General features: G+C 42.3%; 1 protein-coding gene across 3 annotated transcripts in view; it reads left to right on the forward strand.

The window, feature by feature from the left end:
• zak (sterile alpha motif and leucine zipper containing kinase AZK) overlaps positions 1-17,074 on the forward strand; it is a 55,009-nt gene that overhangs the window by 16,173 nt on the left and 21,762 nt on the right. For all 3 annotated transcript variants that reach the window (XM_036974435.1, XM_036974438.1, XM_036974436.1), the window contains 4 exons: positions 15,190-15,291; positions 15,692-15,757; positions 15,932-15,960; positions 16,074-16,211. In XM_036974435.1, coding sequence (XP_036830330.1) covers positions 15,190-15,291; positions 15,692-15,757; positions 15,932-15,960; positions 16,074-16,211 — 335 coding nt within the window. The remainder of the gene's footprint in view (positions 1-15,189; positions 15,292-15,691; positions 15,758-15,931; positions 15,961-16,073; positions 16,212-17,074) is intronic.

Here is a 17,074-nt window from a genome sequence, read left to right on the forward strand (position 1 = left end):
GCAGGGACAGGGAAGATGGTTAAAATTGATGGGAAGATGGATGGAGCCAAATACAGGACCATTCTGGAAGAAAACCTGATGGAGTCTGCAAAAGATCTGAGACTGGGACAGAGATTTGTCTTCCAACAAGACAATGATCCAAAACATAAAGCAAAATCTACAATGGAATGGTTCAAAAATAAACATATCCAGGTGTTAGAATGGCCAAGTCAAAGTCCAGACCTAAATCCAATCGAGAATCTGTGGAAAGAACTGAAAACTGCTGTTCACAAATGCTCTCCATCTAACCTCACTGAGCTCGAGCTGTTTTGCAAGGAGGAATGTGAAAACATTTCAGTCTCTCGATGTGCAAAACTGATAGAGACATACCCCAAGCGACTTACAGCTGTAATCGCAGCAAAAGGTGGCGCTACAAAGTATTAACTTAAGGGGGCTGAATAATTTTGCACGCCCAATTTTTCAGTTTTTGATTTGTTAAAAAAGTTTGAAATATCCAATAAATGTCGTTCCACTTCATGATTGTGTCCCACTTGTTGTTGATTCTTCACAAAAAAATACTGTTTTATATCTTTGTTTGAAGCCTGAAATGTGGCAAAAGGTCGCAAAGTTCAAGGGGGGCGAATACTTTCGCAAGGCACTGTATATGCGGCTGTGATTATAATCGTAGAGAATGTTCTTTGTATATAATGCCGTTGACATTTGATTGTGAGGAATTCTAAGTCAGGTGAACAGAAGGACTTGAGTTCCTGTATGTTGTTATGATCACACCACGTCTCGTTAATCATAAGGCATACCCCCCCGCCCTTCTTCTTACCACAAAGATGCTTGTTTCTGTCGGCGCGATGCGTGACGAAACCAGCTGGCTGAAGAAGAAACCAGCCATGCTGGTCATTTATGAACATTTGAACATCTTGGCCATGTTCTGTTATAATCTCCACCCGGCACAGCCCTTCTGGCTTCTGAAGAGGACTGGCCACCCTTCATAGCCTGGCTTCTTCCTAGGTTTTAGCCTTTCTAGGGAGTTTTTCCTAGCCACCGTGCTTCTACACCTGCATTGCTTATTGTTTGGGGTTTTAGGCTGGGTTCTGTACAGCACTATGAGATATCATCTGATGTATGAAGGGCTATATAAATTGATTTGATCTGTACCGACACCGATAGCGTGTCTTGAGTGAGCCATGTTTCCATGAAGCAAAGAACGTTACAGTCTCTTATGTCTCTCTGGAATGCTACCCTTGCTCGGATTTCAACTATCTTGTTGTCAAGAGACTGGACATTGGCGAGTAGTATGCTCGGGAGCGGTGTGCGATGTGCCCGTCTCCGGAGCCTGACCAGAAGACTGCATCGTCTGCCCCTTTTACGGCGTCAATGTTTTTGTTCACCGGCGGGGATCCGATCCATTGTTCTGGGTGATGGGCAAAACAGAGGATCCGCATCGGAAAAGTCGTATTCTTGGTCGTAATGTTGGCGAGTTGACGTTGCTCTTATATCCAATAGCTCCTCCAGACTGTATGTAATAAAAGCTAAGATTACCTGGGGTACCAACTTAAGAAGTAACACGTAAAAAAACTAAATACTGCATAGTTTCCTAGGAACGTGAAGTGAGGCGGCCATCTCTGTAGGTGCCGGAACTTCTATACTTGTACAGAATAAAACTTTTCCAAAACATGCATCCTGTTTGCAATAAGGCCCTGAAGTAAAACTGAAAACAGATTTGGCAAAGAAATGAACTTTTATGTCCTGAAGACAAAGTGTTATGTTTGGGGAAAATCCAACACAACACACCACTCTTCATATTTTCAAGCATGGTGGTGGCTGCATCATGTTATGTGTATGCTTGTCTTTAGCAAGGACTAGGGAGTTTTTTTGGGATAAAAAGAAACGGATTAGAGCTAAGCACAGGCAAAATCCTATAGGAAAACCTGGTTCAGTCTGCTTTCCAACAGACACCGGGAGACTAATTCACCTTTGAGCAGGACAATAACCTAAAACAGAAGGCCAAATATACACTGTAGTTGCTTACCAAGACAACATTGAATGTTCCTGAGTGGCCTAGTTACAGTTTGACTTATATCGGTTTGAAAATCTATGGCAAGACTTGAAAATGTCTAGGAAGCAACTTTATAGAGCTTGAATAATTTTTTAAAGAATAAAGTGCAAATATTGTACAATCCAGGTGTGCAAAGCTCTTAGAGACTTACCAAGAAAGAAAGGGGATTCTAACATGTATTGACTCAGGGGTGTGAATACTTATGTAAATTAGATATTTCTGTATTTCATTTTCAAAACAATTGCAACAATTTCTAAAAACATGTTTTCACTTTGTCATTATGGGGTATTGTGTGTAGATGGGCAAGATGTTTTATTTTTATTAAATCAATTTTGAATTCAGGCTGTAACACAACAAAATGTTTAACTTATTTTGTACATAATGTTGCTGCTACCATCTCTTATGACCGAAAAGAGCTTCTGGACATCAGAACAGTGATTACTCACCTCGAATTGGACTAATAATTTTTCTTTGATGAGTCAGATGGGAAGGATATACTCCAAAAGCCCGAACAGGCCCTCATCCCCATCATTTGCTGGAGAAAGAAACAGGGAGTTTGCGGAAAGAGATCGGGGTGCCTTGTGAGGATCAGGCGCCGAGTGGCTAATCTGCCTCTGCCATCCGTACTGTTAGCTAACATTCAATCACTGGAAGATAAATGGGATGAACTGAAAGCACATATATCCTACCAACGGGACATTACAAACTGTAATATCTTATGTTTTACAGAGTCGTGGCTGAACGACGACATTAATAACATACAGCTGACGAGTTATACACTCTATCGGCAAGATAGAACGGCAGCCTCTGGTAAGACACGGGGCGGGGGCCTATGCATATTTGTAAACAACAGCTGGTGCATGATACAGTGCCTTGCGAAAGTATTCGGCCCCCTTGAACTTTGCGACCTTTTGCCACATTTCAGGCTTCAAACATAAAGATATAAAACTGTATTTTTTTGTGAAGAATCAACAACAAGTGGGACACAATCATGAAGTGGAACGACATTTATTGGATATGTCAAACTTTTTTAACAAATCAAAAACTGAAAAATTGGGCGTGCAAAATTATTCAGCCCCTTTACTTTCAGTGCAGCAAACTCTCTCCAGAAGTTCAGTGAGGATCTCTGAATGATCCAATGTTGACCTAAATGACTAATGATGATAAATACAATCCACCTGTGTGTAATCAAGTCTTCGTATAAATGCACCTGCACTGTGATAGTCTCAGAGGTCTGTTAAAAGCGCAGAGAGCATCATGAAGAACAAGGAACACACCAGGCAGGTCCGAGATACTGTTGTGAAGAAGTTTAAAGCCGGATTTGGATACAAAAAGATTTCCCAAGCTTTAAACATCCCAAGGAGCACTGTGCAAGCGATAATATTGAAATGGAAGGAGTATCAGACCACTGCAAATCTACCAAGACCTGGCCGTCCCTGTAAACTTTCAGCTCATACAAGGAGAAGACTGATCAGAGATGCAGCCAAGAGGCCCATGATCACTCTGGATGAACTGCAGAGATCTACAGCTGAGGTGGGAGACTCTGTCCATAGGACAACAATCAGTCGTATATTGCACAAATCTGGCCTTTATGGAAGAGTGGCAAGAAGAAAGCCATTTCTTAAAGATATCCATAAAAAGTGTTGTTTAAAGTTTGCCACAAGCCACCTGGGAGACACACCAAACATGTGGAAGAAGGTGCTCTGGTCAGATGAAACCAAAATTGAACTTTTTGGCAACAATGCAAAACGTTATGTTTGGCGTAAAAGCAACACAGCTGAACACACCATCCCCACTGTCAAACATGGTGGTGGCAGCATCATGGTTTGGGCCTGCTTTTCTTCAGCAGGGACAGGGAAGATGGTTAAAATTGATGGGAAGATGGATGGAGCCAAATACAGGACCATTCTGGAAGAAAACCTGATGGAGTCTGCAAAAGATCTGAGACTGGGACAGAGATTTGTCTTCCAACAAGACAATGATCCAAAACATAAAGCAAAATCTACAATGGAATGGTTCAAAAATAAACATATCCAGGTGTTAGAATGGCCAAGTCAAAGTCCAGACCTGAATCCAATCGAGAATCTGTGGAAAGAACTGAAAACTGCTGTTCACAAACGCTCTCCATCCAACCTCACTGAGCTCGAGCTGTTTTGCAAGGAGGAATGGGAAAAAATTTCAGTCTCTCGATGTGCAAAACTTATAGAGACATACCCCAAGCAACTTGCAGCTGTAATCGCAGCAAAAGGTGGCGCTACAAAGTATTAACTTAAGGGGGCTGAATAATTTTGCACGCCCAATTTTTCAGTTTTTGATTTGTTAAAAAAGTTTGAAATATCCAATAAATGTCGTTCCACTTCATGATTGTGTCCCACTTGTTGTTGATTCTTCACAATAAAATACAGTTTTATATATTTATGTTTGAAGCCTGAAATGTGGCAAAAGGTCGCAAAGTTCAAGGGGGCCGAATACTTTCGCAAGGCACTGTATCTAAGGAAGTCTCGAGGATTTGCTCGCCTGAGGTAGAGTATCTCATGATAAGCTGTAGACCACACTATCTACCTAGAGGTCAAGGATTTTCAACTGCGATACCGATTTATTGGAGGACCAAAAAAAACGATACTGATTAATTGGCCAATTTTTTATTTTTTTTTACAATTTATTTGTAATAATGACAATTACAACAATACTGAATGAACACTTATTTTAACTTAATATAATACATCAATAAGAATCTATTTAGCCTTAAATAAATAATGAAACATGTTCAATTTGGTTTAAATAATGCAAAAACAAAGTGTTGGAGAAGTTTTTATATGTGCCATGTAAAAAAGCTAACGTTTGAGTTCCTTGCTCAGAACATGAGTACATATGAAAGCTGGTGGTTCCTTTTAACATGAGACTTCAATATTCCAAGGTAAGAGGTTTTAGGTTGTAGTTAATATAGTATTTATAGGACTATTTCTCTCTATAACATTTGTATTTCATATACCTTTCCCTATTGGATGTTCTTATAGGCACTTTAGTATTGCCAGTGTAGCTTCCGTCCCTCTCCTCGCCCCTACCTGGGCTCGAACCAGGAACACATCGACAACAGCCACATTCGAAGCAGTGTTACCCATCGCTCCACAAAGGCAGGGGCTATTGCAGAGCAAGGGGAACAACTATTCCAAGTCTCAGAGCAAGTGATGTTTGAAACGCTATTAGCGCGCACCCCGCTAACTAGCTAGCTATTTCACATCGGTTACACCAGCCATTAGGCTGATAGGCTTGAAGTCATAAACAGAGCTGTGATTGAAGCATTGCGAAGAGCTGCTGGCAAAACACACGAAAGTGCTGTTTGAATGAATACTTACGAGCCTGCTGCTGCTGCCTACCATCGCTCAGTCAGACTGCTCTATCAAATATCAAATCATAGACTTAATTATAACATAATAACACACAGAAATACAAGCCTTTGGTCATTAATATGGTCGAATCCGGAAACTATAATTTCGAAAACATTATTTCAGTGAAATACGGAACCGTTCGGTATTTTATCTAATGGGTGACATCCCTAACTCTAATTATTCTTGTTACATTGTGCAACCTTCAATGTTATGTCATAATTACGTACAATTCTGGCAAATTAGTTCGCAATGAGCCAGGATGCCCAAACTGTTGCATATACTCTGCGTGCAATGAACACAAGAGAAGTGACACAATTTCACTTGATTAATATTGCTTGCTAACCTGGATTTCTTTTAGCTAAATATGCAGTTTTAAAAATGTACTTCTGTGTATTGATTTTAAGAAAGGCATTGGTGTTTATGGTTAGGTACAGTCATCCAACGATTGTGCTTTTTTCGCAAATGCGCTTTTGTTAAATCATCCCCCAGCGTTGCATCGATTATATGCAACGCAGGACACGCTAGATAAACTAGTAATATCATCAACCATGTGTAGTTAACTAGTGATTATGATTGATTGTTTTTTATAAGATAAGTTTAATGCTACCTAGCAACTTAACTTGGCTTCTACTGCATTCGTGTAACAGGCAGGCTCCTTGTGGAGTGCAATGAGAGGCAGGTGGTTAGAGCATTGGACTAGTTAACCGTAAGGTTGCAAGATTGAATCCCGGAGCTGACAAGGTGAAAATCTGTCGTTCTGCCCCTGAACAAGGCAGTTGACCCACCATTCCTAGGCCGTCATTGAAAATAAGAATGTGTTCTTAACTGACTTGCCTAGTTAAATAAAAGTGTAAAAAAGAAAATAAATTAAATCGGCAAAATCGGTGCCCAAAATAACGATTTCCAATTGTTATGAAAACTTGAAATCGTCACTAATTAATCGGCCATTCCGATTACTACCTCTACTATCTACCTAGAGAGTTTTCATCTGTATTTTTCGTAGCTGTCTACATACCACCACAGACCGATGCTGGCACTAAAACTGCACTCAATGAGCTGTATACCGCCATAAGCCCTACAGGAAATCGCTCATCCAGAGGTGGCGCTCCTAGTGGCCGGGGACTTTAATGCAGGGAGACTTAAATCAGTTTTACCTCATTTCTATCAGCATGTTAAATGTGCAACCAGAGGGGAAAAACTCTAGACCACCTTTACTCCACACACAGAGACGTGTACAAAGCTCTCCTTCGCCCTCCATTTGGCAAATCTGACCATAATTCTATCCTCCTGATTCCAGATTACAAGAAAAAAAATTAAGCAGGAAGCACATGTGACTTGGTCAATTAAAAAGTGGTCAGATGAGGCAGATATTAAACTATAGGACTGTTTTGCTAGCACAGACTGGAATATGTTCCGAGATTCTTCCGATGGCATTGAGGAGCACACCACATCGGTCACTGGCTTCATCAATAAGTGCATCGACGACATTGTCCCCAAAGTGACTGTACGTACATAGCCCAACCAGAAGCCATGGATTACAGGCAACATTCGCACTGAGCTAAATGGTTGAGCTGCCACTTTCAAGGAGCGGGACTCGGAAGCTTATAAGAAATCCCGCTATGCACTCCGACTTACAATCAAAGAGGCAAAGCGTCAATACAGGAATAAGATCGAATTGTACTACACCGTGTCGAAGCGACACTCATCGTTTGTGTCAGGGCTTGCAAACTATAACAGGCTACAAAGCGAAGCACAGCCGAGAGCTGCCCAGTGACACGAGCCTGCCAGACAAGCTAAATAACTTCTATGCTCGATTCGAGGCAAGCAACACTGAAACATGCATGAGAGCATCAGCTGTTCCGGACGACTGTGTGATCAAGCTCTCCGCAGCCGATGTGAATAAGACTTTTAAACAGGTCAACATTCACAAGGCCGCAGGAACAGACAGATTACCAGGACGTGTACTCCGAGCATGCGCTGACCAAACGGCAAGTGTCTTCACTGACATTTTCAACCTCTCCCTGTCTGAGTCTGTAATACCAACATGTTTCAAGTAGACCACTAAAGTCCCTGTGCCCAAGAACACTAAGGTAACCTGCTTAAATGACTACTGACCCGTAGCACTCACGTCTGTAGTCATGAAAAGCTTTGAAAGGCTGGTCATGGCTCACATCAACACCATTATCCCAGAAACCCTAGACCCACTCCAATTTGCATAACGGATCCACAAATGATGCAATCCCTATTTCACTCCACACTGCCCTTTCACACCTGTAGAAAAGGAACACCTATGTGAGAATGCTATTCATTGACTACAGTTCAGCGTTTAACACCATCGTGCCGTCAAAGCTCATTAATAAGCTAAGGACCCTGGGACTAAACACCTCTCTCTGCAACTGGATCCTGGACTTCCTGAGGGGCCTTCCTGAGGGGCCGCCCCCAGGAGATAAGGGTAGGTAACAACACATCTGCCATTCTGATCCTCAACACGGGGACTCCTCAGGGGTGCGTGCTCAGTCCCCTCCTGTACTCCCTGTTCACTCATGACTGCACAGCCAGGTACGACTCCAACACCATCATTAAGTTTGCCGATGACACAACAGTGGTAGGTCTGATCACCAACAACGATGAGACAGCCGATAGGGAGGAGGTCAGAGACCTGAGCGTGTGGTGCAAGGACAACAACCTCTCCCTCAACATAATCAAGACAAAGGAGATGATTGTGGACTACAGGAAAAGGAGGACAGAGCACACCCCCATTCTCATCGACGTGGCTGTAGTGGCGCAGTTTGATAGCTTCTAGTTCCTTGGCGACTCAGCCCCCGTAATAGGATCAGAGGCAGAGAATCCCAATAGAGAGAGGGGAACCTTCCAGGCTGAGACAGCAAGGGCAGTTCGTCGTTCCAGTCCCTTACCGTTCACCTTCGCAACCCTGGGCCAGACTACACTCAATCATAGGACCTAAAGACTTAAAGGTTGAGACCAAGTCTGCATCTCTCACATGGATAGGCAGACCATTCCATTAAAATTGAGCTCTATATGAGAAAGCCTCCAGCTGTTTGCTTCAAAATTCTGGGGACAATAAGGAGGCCTGTGTCTTGTGACCGTAGCATACGTGTATGTATGTACAGCAGGACAGAATTGGAGAAATAGGTAAGAGCAAGCCTATGTAATGCTTTGTAGGTTAGCAGTGAAATCTTGAATTCAGCCCTAGCCTTAACAGGAAGCCAGTGTAGAGAGGCTAGCACTGGTGTAATATGATCAGATGTTTTGGTTCTAGTAAAGATTCTAGCAGCCGTGTTTAGCACTAACTGAAGCTTATTTAGTGCTTTATCCAGGTAGCCGGAGAGTAGAGCATTGCAGTAGTCTAACCTAGAAGTGACAAAAGCATGGATCAGTTTTTCTGCAAATGTTCAGATTTGCAAAAGTAAACATTTGCCACCATCCACTTCCTTATGTCTAAAACACAGACTTCCAGGGTAGGCAATTTTGGGGCTTCACCATGTTTAATCGAAATGCACAGCTGTGTGTCTGCATAGCTGTGTGTCTGCATAGCTGTGTGTCTGCATAGCAGTGAACGTTAACATTGCGTTTCTGATGACATCACCGTGAGGTAAAATATATAGTGAAAACAATAGTGACCCTAAAATGGAACCTTGAAGAACACCGAAACTTACAATTGATTTGTCCGACAGATAAGATCTAAACCAGCCAAGAACTTGTCCCCGTAGACCAATTAAGGTTTCCAATCTCTCCAAAAGAATGTGGTGATCAATGGTGTCAAAAGCAACACTAAGGTCTAGGAGTATGAGGACAGATGCAGAGCCCTGGTCTGACGCCATTAAAAGGTCATTTACCACCTTCACGAGTGCAGTCTCAGTGCTATGATGGGGTCTAAAACCAGACCAAAGCGTTTCATATACATTATTCATATACATTATTTGTCTTCGGGAAGGTAGTGAGTTACTGCGCAACAGCTTTTTCAAAAAATGTGAGAGGAATGGGAGATTCACCATAGACCGATAGGTTTTAACATGTTCTGGGTCAAGGTTTGGCTTTTTCAAGAGAGGCTTTATTACTCACTTTTAGGTATGGCAATGCCTTGCTCGACCGCAAGGCAGAACAGAGGGTAGTGCGTACGGCCCAGTACGTCACTGGGGCCAAGCTTCGTGCCATCCAGGACCTCTATACCAGGCGGTGTCAGAGGAAGGCCCTAAAAATTGTCAGACTCCAGCCACCTTAGTCATAGACTGTCCTCTCCGCTACCGCATGGCAAGTCTAGGTCCAAAAGACATCTTAACAGCTTCTACCCGCAAGCCATAAGACTTCTGAACAGCTAATAAAATGGATCCCCAGACTATTTTCATTGCCCCACACCCCCTCTTTTACGGTGCTGCTACTCTCTGTTTATCATCTATGCATAGTCACTTTAACTCTACCTGCATGTACGTATTACCTCGACTAACCGGTGCCCCCACATTGACTCTGTACCAGCACTCACAATTCAATCGCTGGTTGCAAACTGCTTTCAGCCAGCTTAGTGGACTTTCTTCACTAGCATAGTCAATGTAGTCAGCTCAGCCATCCCCATTGAGACCATGTCTGTGCCTCAATCTAGGTTGGGCAAAACTAAACATGGCCGTGTTCGTATTAGCAATCTCACTGAAATAAAGACCTCCATTCCTGTCATTATTTAAAGAGGTTGTGATATCTAAAAAACGCAGTCATTTTTGTGGTAAATTGACATTTGCTATCGTAAATGTTAGCAATAACTCTGCCTTTGCGGGATGCGCAGATATGCGGATATGGTCACTAGTGTAACCAGGAGGAGAGGTCTCATTTAACACAGTAAATTCATCAGGCTTAAGCCATGTTTCAGTCAGGCCAATCACATCAAGATTATGATCAGTGATTAGTTAATTGACTAACTGCCTTCGAAGTGAGGGATCTAACATTAAGTAGCCCTATTTTGAAAAAAAGTGTTTTTATACCTTTCAAGTGTAACAGTTCCATGTAGAAAAAAATAATACTTCACATAATACTTAAGAAACCATTGTTCCCTAAGTATATTAGGAGTGTTCTGCTAATATAACAATGTGCAAATATTATACCTTCCTGTAGGGTATATGGTGTTCCCTGACCTGTTTGCTCCAGGCCTCTCTCATCACAGATACTAGTCATGAAGGAGCCTGTCTTCGGCTCCTATATCCGACACAGCTCCTGTTTCACAGAGGGAGAGAGAGAGAGAGAGAAAGACTGTCGCTCACAGTCATGGAAGCCAACAGTAACTATACGGTTGAACATAGCCAGTCAGAGTTCCTGATTCTCTGCTAATTCACAAGGGACACATGCCAGCATGGCACTGACTGGTTGGCATTATTCACTCTGGCTCAGGAGTAGTCCATTGGCACAGTGGAAGGGGGCACCTCCTTACAACATACAAGACACAGGTGGTTAGGTGAATTCCAGGACATAGTAATTTGACAATTGACCAGATCAAATGTGACCAACCCGATTCAAGTGTCCTCCATTACTCTGAAGTGGGACTGGTATCTAGCCACTGCCTCTGCCTTCTGTAACAATTCCTGATATGGTAGGGGGGTTCCCATGACGCTGCTAAACAACAAATCCATCAGGTTTTGTACATAGCCTGTGAAGGAAATCAAATATAATCACACAATAAACATATAGCGAGAAAAAAATATTTTAAAAAGTACTTTTTATGCTAAAACAGGCACGGCAACTACCGAATAGATTCAGGCTGGTGACGCTGATGCTGATGCTGTTACTATGCAACCAGCTGTGTACGTTCCTGAATGCTTGCTGATACGTTTTGCTATGCTGCCATAGCTATATATTTAGTAGATAAGTACCATCCTTCATTTATTTTTGCCCTCGAAAATACACAAACTTTTATAAGAACAGGCATGTTGTTTTGGGTTAGCAAACGAAGCCCCCGAATGCTAGCTGGCTACCTAACTTGCAAATCCCGGTTAGTTATTATATTTCTGTCTGAGTTGAAATTAGTTGGCTAGCTAACGTTACCTAGCCAGTTCAAGTTGAACATTATTGAAAGCAAGCTGGCTACATCCTATCATTAGCTAGCTAGCAAGTGCCTGCCCTGTATAGGCCTTTCCCTCGCACAAGGGGTGGTCAAATTGCAGGGGACTCTCTGGAAATGACTGTTTCCGTTTTTTCGCTGCTGCTGTACACTACGTGGGCATAAAAATACATTTTCCTGTAGAAAATAAACATCAGTCTTTCTTGTAAACTAAGCTAGAGCTGGTTTTACGGACATTTTTTTTATTGCCTACTCTAGATTCTTCGACCACTGTCATTTAGGAAACTAGGAGGCTGAGACCGGTAGCTAGCTAGCTAAACTAACGTAGGTAGCTAAATATTATAATAGGTTCAACTTGCTGCCAAAACTCTTGCTAAGACTATGTACAGTGCCTTCAGAAAGTATTCATACCCCTTGACTTATTCCACATTTTGTGATTTTTACACAATACCCCATAACAAATGTTTTGATTTTTTGGGGGAAATCTATTGAAAATGCGGTACAGAAATATCTAATTTACATAAGTATTCACACCCCTGAGTCAGTACTTTGTAGATGCACCTTTGGCAGCGATTACAGCTGTGAGTCTCTTTCTCTAAGAGCTTTCCACACCTGGATTGTGCAACACTTGCCCATTAATCTTTTCAAAATTCTTCAAGTTCTGTCAAATTGGTTGTTGATCATTGCTACACTTAGAAAGAAAGGTGCTATCTAGAACCTAAAAAGGTTATTTGGCTATTGGGTTCCATGCAGAACCTTTGCCCCAGAGGGTTCTACATGGAACCCCAAAAAGTTCTGCCTGGAACCAGAAAGGTTTCTACCTTGAACTTAAAATGATGACAGCTGAAGAACCCTTTTTTCTAAGAGTGTAGATAACCATTTTCAGGTCTTGCCATAGATTTTCAAGTAGATTTAAGTTGAAACTGTTACTCAGCCACTCAGGAACATTCACTGTCTTCTTGGTAAGCAACTCCCATGTAGATTTGGACTTGTGTTTTAGATTATTGTCCTGCTGAAAGGTGAATTCATCTACCAGTGTCGGGTAGAAAGCAGACTGAACCAGGTTTTCCTCTGTGCTTAGCGATTTTGTCTGTGCTTAGCGCCATTCCGTTTATTTTTTTTAACCTGAAAAACTCTCCAGTCCTTACAAGCATACCCAGAACATGATGCAGCAACCACTATGCTTGAAAATATGGAGAATGGTACTCAGTAATGTGTGTGTATTGGATTTGCCCCAAACATAAGACTTTGTATTCAGAACAAAAAGTGAATTTCTTTGCCACATTTTTTGCAGTATTACTTTAGTGCCTTGTTACTTTTTATTCTGTACATGCTTCCTTCTTTTCACTCTGTCAATTAGGTTAGTATTGTGGTGTAACTACAATGCTGTTGATCCATCCTCAGTTTTCTCCTATCACAGCCATTAAAATCTGTAACTGTTTTAAAGTCACCATTGGCCTAATGGTAATATCTCTGAGTGGTTTCCTTCCTCTCCATACAACAGATTATGTGACTTGTTAAGCACATTTTTACTTCTGAACTTATTTAGGCTTGCCATAAAACAAAGGGGTTGAATACTTATTAACTCAAGACAGTTTTTTTAATACATTTTCAAAAAACGTAATTCCACTTTGACATTATGGGATATTGTGTGTAGGCCAGTAACAATACATCTCATTTAATCCATTTTAAATTCAGGCTGTAACACAGCAACATTTGGAAAAAGTAAATGGGTGTGAATACTTTCTGAAGGCACTGTATATAACGTACAGTATAAACAATCAAAGAAATGTATACTGAGCAAAAATATAAATGCAACATGTAAAGTGTTGGTACCATGTTTCATGAGCTGAAATAAAAGATCCCAGAAATGTTCCATATGCACAAAAAGCTTATATTGCTCAAATTCTGTACATACATTTGTTTTTTATATCCCTGTTAGTAAGCATTTCTCCTTTGCCAGACAATCCATCCACCTGGCAGGTGTGGCATATCAAGAAGCTGATTTAACAGCATGATCATTACACAGGTGCACCTTGTGCCGGGGACAATAAAAAGGCCACTCTAAAATGTGCAGTTTTGTCACACAACACAATGCCACAGATGCCTCAAGTTTTGAGGGAGCGTGCAATTGGCATGCTGACTGCAGGAATATCCACCAGAGCTGTTGCCAGAGAATTTATTGTTTATTTCTCTACCATAAGCTGCCTCCAACATTGTTTTAGAGAATATGGCACTACATCCAATCGGCCTCACAACCGCAGACCACGTGTAATCACACCAGCCCAGGGCCCCCACATCCGGTTTCTTCACCTGCTGGATGATCTGAGATGAGCCACCTAGACAGCTGATGAAACTGTGGGATAGAACAACTGAAGGATTTCTGCACAAACTGTCAGAAACCGTTTTAGAGAAGCTCATCTGCATGCTCGTCATCCTCACCAGGGTCTTGACCTGACTGCAGTTCGGCGTCGTAACAGATTTCAGAAGGCAAATGCTCACCTTTTGATGGCCACTGGTACCCTGGTGAAGTGTGCTATTCACAGCTGAATCCCGGTTTCAACTGTACCGGGCAGATGGCAAACAGCGTGTATGGTGTCGATGGGCGAGCGGTTTGCTGATGTCAACATTGTGAACAGAGTGCCCCATGGTGGCAGTGGGGTTATGTTATGGGCAGGCATAAGATCCACACAAAGAACACAATTGCATTTTATTGATGGCAATTTGAAAGCACAGAGATACCGTGACAAAATCCTGAGGCCCTTTGTCGTGCCATTCATCCGCCGCCATCACCTCATGTTTCAGCATGATAATGCACAGCCCCAATGTCGCAAAGATCTGTACACAATTCCTGGATGCTGAAAATGTCCCAGTTCTTCCATGGCCTGCATACTCCCAGACATGGGAGGGATGCTCTAGATTGACATGTACGGCAGCGTGTTCCAGTTCCTGCCAATATCCAGCAACTTCGCACAGCCTTTGAAGAGGAGTGGGATAACATACTACAGGTCACAATCAACAGCCTGATTAACTCTATGCATAGGAAATTTGTCACGCTGCATGAGGCAGATCAGATCACACCAGATGGTTTTCTGGTCCACGTCCCTACCTTATTTTTAAGGTATCTGTGACCAACAGATGCATATCTCTTTATATTTTTGTTCAGTTTATATGGTGGTTGGCAACCAACTTTAAGGTGAATTACCGTCACAAACTGGGCTGAAGCGGGGACCTTGTTCCTCTTTTAATCACCCAATGAGTAGATGGGAGGGGCGGGACTTGCAGCACATCAAGCATCTAAACTAGAACCAAGTTATATTTTAGCGCCTGGTTATGCAGGCGCAATGCCGTCGGTTTGGTCAGCATTTAAGAGCTGAAAAAAAGACCACCTGAAATTTCAGCTAGTTTTCAGTTTTCCCCTCCCCACTCAGACCACCCCAAGACAGTCCTAGCAGAATTCTTGCTTGAGTAATTGCTCTTTGCTGATAAGCTATTTTTGTTTGTTTTCAATTAAAATGGTCAAAAAGAATCACAGTAAGGTACTTAATTGTTACCCAGATATGATTTGATATTAAGATGAAAACGGCCGCATTGGACCTTTTAACTATAGTATAAAGACAAATTTGATAGTGCAGAGCAATGTAAATGCTATTTTGGGAGTCTTATAATGGTATGTGTTTTCACCACAGATTATGCCAGTGGAGGGTCCCTGTATGACTACCTGTCCAGTGCAGAGAGTGAGGAGATGGACCAGGAACAGGTCATGACTTGGGCCATGGAGATTGCCAAAGGTACAGTCATGATTCATTGTCTTAGCTCCTTTAAAACATGCAAGGGTACGTGTTCTTGTCAAATTTTTTGCAAAGCCATTTGACTAAACTTAAACACTGACTGAGATTCCACATTTGTTTTAGCTCGTTAGCAACTCAGCAGTAGAATATATTTCAGATATGTACGCTCGGGGTCTATTCCAACTCATTGAGAACAATACGGTCTCATTGAGAACAAGTGAAGTCAAAACACGAAGGCCTGCATGTGATTAATCTGTGTCCTTAGTTTACATAAGTAATGGACATTGTGAGGAAAGTCTGGATGAGGCATTTAGGAGCGCACAGATGAACACAGACTTGTTTATATCAGCCTGGTTGCCCGTTGATTGGTCAGAGGAAATGTGCTTTATTTCCCCATCAGGCATGCACTATTTACACTCAGAGGCCCCGGTCAAGGTTATCCACAGAGACCTGAAGTCCAGGAATGGTAAGATTTCAGATTCATCTTCATCATCTAGCCTTCTGTTATGTGTCTGAGTCTATACAAAAGACACCTCTGGTCTAACGGATATAGCCAGAGGCAAATATTACATAAGCTGAATTAGAAGAAACCTGAATATACATATTTTTCCTGACTTGACAGACATGTTTTCTATTGCAGTGGTTGTGACGGCAGACAGAGTTCTTAAGGTACATTTGTTTACATGGGATCATACGTTTGCATACTGGTTTTACCCAAAAACCTTTTTCTCCCAACTCTTGCTAAAACCCGGACCTTCACCAGTACCTGTTTCCCTGTGTAGATCTGTGATTTTGGGGCGTCCCGGTTCCACTCCCACACCACACACATGTCCCTGGTAGGCACGTTCCCCTGGATGGCCCCGGAGGTCATCCAGAGCCTGCCCGTGTCTGAGACCTGTGACACCTATTCCTACGGCGTGGTGAGTGACCAACACATAGGACACACACTGACCACAGATCAGCTGTTCATACTCAATCCAATAGTTACTGAGACTGGGCTATTTTTCTCCAGCTGATTCTGCAAGACAATCTGCTTGTGATGTTCATATGTATCGGCTCATACATTAGACTTTTATTTACTAAGTACAGAAACCATCAGAGAGAGACTTGTTTGACTTGGGACTGAATCAGCTTGGTAAGGAAGTTGCTTAGTTTGTAGAGGAAGCCAAAGAACAAGTATGGTTAAGAAAAAGCTCTTATATCACTGCATGGCTGAGAGAGTAGACTGTCAATCAACCAGTACCTAGCACTTGAAAGAACAGACTTTTCAGAGATGACATTTTCATGCCTTCATTACTGCCACTGGAAAAGTAGTCGGGAGCGGCATTATTGACCTTTTGTAGAAGTGCTAGCAGCAGTTCCATACGTTTTCTGCCTAATTTCTATCATCTTTCATCCCTGAGTAGAGAGTTTGAAGCCTGGGCATATTTCAGTGTGTGTGTGTGTCTGTGCATGGCCGTGCGTGGCTGTTTGTGTATCTGCCTGTCTGCGTGTGCGACTGCTCGCTACATTCCTGCATGGCGATGGAGAAGGTGTGAAGTGTAGAGTGACAGAGCATATAGGGGACGCTTTGAGTCCCCCAGCCAGTCAAGGGCCTGACTCCTGAGTGACATAAATAGTCAGTGAACAAAGATCAGGGCCTGAGGTCTAACATGCAGGTCTAACATAGATGGGTCTTTCTATAAATAATGGGGCCGGTGTGTGACATTGGATAAACATTTCAGAATGGTTTGAACAAAAATAAAAAGGACTTTCATGCATTCCACATGTGCACTTGGAGGAA

The sequence above is a fragment of the Oncorhynchus mykiss genome, chromosome 3, assembly GCF_013265735.2.
Source record: "Oncorhynchus mykiss isolate Arlee chromosome 3, USDA_OmykA_1.1, whole genome shotgun sequence".
In the NCBI taxonomy this organism is placed as follows: Eukaryota; Metazoa; Chordata; class Actinopteri; order Salmoniformes; family Salmonidae; genus Oncorhynchus; species Oncorhynchus mykiss.